The 5214-nt window shown below is 60.1% G+C and overlaps 1 protein-coding gene across 1 annotated transcript in view; it reads left to right on the forward strand.

Annotated features, from left to right (window-relative positions):
• Positions 1–3325: 3325 nt before the first annotated feature.
• Positions 3326–5214, forward strand: part of LOC103773955 (proline dehydrogenase 1, mitochondrial-like) — a gene marked incomplete at both ends in the record, with an annotated part of 4608 nt that continues 2719 nt past the window's right edge. The window contains 6 exon segments of the mRNA XM_008941338.1: positions 3326–3360; positions 3697–3846; positions 3977–4041; positions 4389–4505; positions 4670–4749; positions 5005–5086. Of these exon segments, the coding sequence (XP_008939586.1) occupies positions 3326–3360; positions 3697–3846; positions 3977–4041; positions 4389–4505; positions 4670–4749; positions 5005–5086 (529 nt within the window).

Consider the following 5214-nt stretch of genomic DNA (forward strand, 5'->3'; position numbering starts at 1 on the left):
GGCAGGGGGTGGTGGATGCCATCCTGGAGATCACCCAGGGGTGTCATGGAGTAAGGACAAAGCCCAGGGGAGGTGTGGGTGGCATTAGGAGGGTTGTGTTGGACCCTGCACCATGCCAAGCATTGCTCTAGGTCTTCCTTGGTCTGTTCAGAGGCAAAACCCCAAATCACCAGCGTGTCTGCCAGGGATGGTGCCAAGCTGAGACGTGTGTGGTTGTGAGCACTTCAGGGCTTTACTCTGCTGCCAGCCAGGAAGCAGAGGTCCAAACCAGATGAATTTTTGGCCTCACGGTGCCATCTGCTGTTGTTTGCCCCAGGCAGAGCCCCTGCAGGCAGAGCTGTGCTGGCCTTCTGGAGTAAGCTGGAGATGCAGCAGGTGCCCCTTCCTCCCCAGCAGTGGAGGGGCCCTGGCCACTCCTCCTGACGGGCTTTCTGGTTGGCAACAGCCATGCAACATGGGCAGGCACCGGTTTATCCTGCCTGCTGCAGGCTCGTGCCTGCCCTGCCCTGCCTGGGCTGGCATCCAGAGCAATGCCAGCTTATCCCAGGAGTCCTGGTCCACGTGCCGGAGGCTGCTGCCAGGTCATGGTGGCATGGCTGGGCAGCACGTGGGCGGGGGCTGGGTGAGATGTGGAGAGGCAGTGCTGCAGCTGGGCAGGGGTTTCTGTCCCTGGGGAGTGAAACAAGGAGCCCACCCATAGCAGAGGTGGTTGCAGTCCCCTTGCAGCCTTGGGGCTATTGCTGGCCCATGGGCATCCCAAGCCAGGAGACGGGCTGGGCTTGTGCTCACACGAGGAAGAACAATACTGTCCCCACGTGCTTTAAGACACCCCAAACGGCTCTGCCACACAGCACGTGGACTTTGCTTCCTCTAGAGATTTCTTGGGTGGACACTTGATAGCTGCTCCAGCATGGGATTATGATCCAACGTGGCCAATCAACCTCCCAGAGCTGCAATCTCCCCTTCTCCTGCTGCCAGCGCTGGTGCCACCCGTGCCCAGTGCTCTGCCCGTGTGTGCTGTGGGTCCCCAGGATCATGGGGTGGCTTCTGCTTAGCTTGAAGCTTTCTAAGGAGGTCCTTCTAGGCTCCTGGGCTGGTGCACACTGGCAACTCTAGTGTGGGATAGGTTTGAAGGACCCACTTCTGCCAAGAGCTTTGCCTTCTTCCTTCCTGCAGGGTTTTAAGCATTGGCCATAGTTCAGTCTGGGCACCCTGCGACCGTGAGTTTTCCTCGGATGTGGGAATTCAGGGCCATCTCCTCCTTGATCCCTCATCCCCTTTGCCAGACCTGTTTGCTGATGAGAGAAGCCAATACTCTGTGCTCGTGGCACCCTTCTGGCAGCCTGCAGGGTGGAACAGATTATTGCCTGCTGGTTTCTGACAGGGGGACCTTTGTGCTTCTCCTGAGGTGGTTTTATGTGAGCCTAATAAAAAAACTTCCGGCAAGCCCCGGTCTGCTGTGTCAGCTGAGTTACCCTCCCCAGCAGCTCAGCAGGATGGATCGAGCCTTCACAGCCTCTTTTGCAGCCCTCAGTGGACCCACTTTGGGCAAGCGTGAGCTCCCAGGTGTCTCCTTCCTGGTTACACCCTGCCAGAAGCTTTTGAGCAATTCCTGGAGGCGTCTCCTCCTCTAGGTGACTGCTCTTGGTATGCAGAAGGGATGGCATTAAGTGGTTAAGTGGCACTTGGTGCAGGAATGGCTTTGCTGGCCAAGGCTAATCTTGCAGAGAAAGCAGATGATGTCCAGGAAGAGCTGTTTCTTCAGCTGGAAGGAGCCTCCTGCGTTTGGCTTGGTGCAGAACAATAGAGCCAGCAGCATGGCACAGCTCTGAGTGCCCCCCTGGGGCAGAGCTGGGTGCAGTCACGCAGCAGGTGTGTTTGCAGCAACTCCAAATACTTCAAATTCAAGGGTGCTCTTTGCTCGTTGAGCTGGGTGCAATCCCCCTGGGTAGGTCAGAAGAGGCTTTGCTCCCTGCCACCGGTCTCTGGCAGCTCAGGTGTTGGGTGCAAGGTGTGCCTTGGGGTTCAGAGCTGCCCTGCTGTGTTGTGGCTGGGACCTCTCCACAGGACCCATCTCCCTCAGCATGTCCTCAGAGTCACAGCAATGCCACGGCACCTCCTCCAGGGGAACCTTCCAGTCACTGTGGGCTCTGGGTGGATGCTGTCTCCTCCCTCCTTCCTTCCACCACCTGTATTCGGTGGTTGAAAGCTGTTGTCCTGTCCTTAGGGGAGCCAAACCCTGGTGCAGAGCCTTCTAGCCGTGGTGCCTGCTGCTCCCTGCGAGCTGGGGCTGCCCCTGCCCTGGTTCCCAGCAGCTCTGCTGTGCTTTGAGCCCTGTGGGGCTGCTCCTGGCGCCGGGGAGCAGGAGGCAGAGGCTTGTCCCCGTTTTCCAGCAGCCTCTAATCCCTGTCACAGGGTTTCTGTGTGGGAGAACATGTTCTGGGACAATGCCACATGCCTCCCTGCTCTCTTACGTGAGTCCTCTGGTTCGGGACAAGTGGCTTTGCTGCTTGGCTCCTGTGTGCTTCCCTGCTGCTGGGCAGGGCCAGGTTTGGGGCCGTGACTCTGAGGCAGAGACCTCCTGGAGGAGATGGCTCTGATGTCACTCCAGGGGCTGGCAGTGTTCCTGGGTGAGACCCCGGGTCTGCAGGCTGGATTTAGGGTGTCAAGAAGAAGGCAAGGAGGGTCTCATGACTTGGCCAGCATTCCCCAGGCTGTCAGAGCCCTGTTATCCCTGTGGCAACAATATTGGGCTTGAAATTACATCCAAGGTCAGCTGGAGTTGAAGCTGAGACCTTGTTTGTGTGATTGCTACAGCCAAGGCCCAGAGGAGTGTGGGGCAGCTGAGCTGCAGCAGAGCATCCTCCAGCTGGATGTGCCTTGGGTCTGGAGGAGCTCCTTGCTTCATGGTCTGGCTGCTGATGTCTGCAAGGTGCTGGGTTGAGGCTTGGTGCTACCACAGGGAGAACCATGGGCTGGTGTGGTTGGAGACAGAGCACCCAGCCCTGCCGGGGACAGACCTTGAGCTTGCTTGCCGTGGTGTGGGCTGTTTGAGAGCAGCTCTGGCCGCAAGGACAGAACATCTTCCCAGTGCTGCCTCGGGGCCTCCAGGCAGCACTTGCCTGGATGTTGAAGACCCTTCTACGAGCAGGTTTGGGGCATCTGACCTGCCAGCAGAGCTTGTGCTGAGCAGCTTTTGTTCCATTGGTGATGGGCTGGTGAGGGAAGAGCCAGGGTCTGGCGCCAGGCGAGGTGCCCTGGCCACCGGCGTGGGGCTGCAGGGGGTTGCTGACCTGGCCCTTATCTTCCCTGTTTCTCTTCTTAGCTCCTGCACCTCTGCAGCCGAGAAGGAGATGGGAGGTGAGTGACCCAACCTCTCCTGCTGACAGGAGATTATCCTGGAGGCCCAAACGATCTGGGCACTGTGGGCCTGGCGTGGGGGAAGGACCCAGCTCCCACAGCCTCAAAACACGAGCTGGATGGAGAACATCTTGGTTCTTGGGCAGCTCTGCTCCTCGGCAAAGGCTCAGCCTCTGCTCGGGCAGCAGAGCAGGAGGGGCACGTTGCAGCCCTCGGGGGCTCTTCTGATGTCCAAGCCAGTGCTCCTCTACTCTGTGCCCTTGGCAGAAGCTCTAGGGGAGGCTTGCAGGAGCTCGGCAGGATCACGTGACCCGTCTTCACCCTCTTCCACTCCAGGAGCAGAACAAAGAGAGAAGCAGTACCGAGCCCACCCAGGGTTTGGGGATCGCCGTGATGGAGTCACCAGCGCCCGCACGTACTTCTACGCCGACGAGGCCAAGTGTGACCAGCACATGGAGACCTTCCTCCGCTGCATCGACGCCTCGGGTAGGCACTCCCTGTCCTGAGCAGCCCCCCTGCGCCCGGGGGCTGCAGCCCACCACCGCCTGTCAGGTACCTCCCTCGTGCCCAGGCACCCTGCCCGTCAGGCTGGCTCTGTCTTTGTGGCTCCATTCAGGTGGCAGCTCTGAGAACGGCTTCTCAGCCATCAAGCTGACAGCACTGGGCAGACCTCAGTTCCTGGTGAGTGCCAGGGCTGCAGCTGGGGTGAGGTGGGTCAGAGGCAGGGCCACAGAAAAGGCATCTGCAGAGGCCGGTGCTTTGGGGTGCCAGGGTTGCTGAAGTGGCATTGCCGCTCACAGAGCGGGCACCAACAGGCTGTACCCTGCGTGCCCAGGACCACCCTGGAGACCCTGCCTCAGCTTTTGGGGGCACATGAACTGCTGGGAAGTTTAAAGGTGTAAACACGAGGCCACGGGAGAGGGGGGTCTGCACTGCTAGGCTTGGCCCCTGCTTGGCCAAGGTGCCCTGCCATATGAGAGGAGGCTTCAGGCTGCCTGGGTGTCTGACCTCAAGCCCTGTCCCCACAGCTGCAGTTCTCTGAGGTGCTGGTGAAGTGGAGGAGGTTCTTCCACCAGATGGCTGCGGAGCAGGGCCAGGCCGGGCGGGCAGCACTGGAGATGAAGCTGGAGGTGGAGAAGCTGCAGGTGAGGGGGTTGTCTGAGGGGGAGGCTGTGCTGCCAGGGATGCACTGCCTGGAGCTGGCTGGTGGCCGCAGAGGTCCCGGAGCACCCCTGACCTGTGATACCTCTGAGCCCAGAGCAGTAAGACCCTTGTAACCCCTTGGCACTGATGCTCCTTTTGGTGGCAGGAGGCCCTGGCCAACCTTGGCATCGCAACCAAGGCGGAGAGCCAGCACTGGTTCACGGGCGAGAACCTGGGCATGAGCGGGTAAGCTGCCTGTGACCCGGGGGGATGCTGGGGGACCTTGTCCCCCTTCCTGGGGCAGTGGGGCAGCAGCAAGGGGAGGTCTCCAAAGGCTGGCACTGGCTCAGCACAGCGACCAAGCGTAGAGGAGGTTTGGATGGAGGTAGCAAGACAGGCTGGTACGTGCTGTGCACCCTGCTTGCTGGTGAGGGTCGGGAGCTGGTGGAGACCTCCCTGCCCCTGCAAGACAGCAGGATGGACCTGGCTCTCTGCTCCCAGCACTGTGGACCTGCTGGACTGGAACAGCCTGATTGACAGCCGCACCAAGCTCTCCAAGCTGCTGGTTGTCCCCAACATGAAGGTGGGTACCCATCTATGTTACTACCAGAGCAGCCCCACAGGGAGGGCACTGAGAGTTTGGGGTAGCAGGGTGTGGGTCCCCTGCCCCCAGACTCTGCCCAGTAGCTTGCTGGTAGCTGTGGTGCTGGT

This window comes from Merops nubicus, unplaced genomic scaffold (genome assembly GCF_000691845.1).
Source record: "Merops nubicus isolate BGI_N331 unplaced genomic scaffold, ASM69184v1 scaffold18815, whole genome shotgun sequence".
In the NCBI taxonomy this organism is placed as follows: Eukaryota; Metazoa; Chordata; class Aves; order Coraciiformes; family Meropidae; genus Merops; species Merops nubicus.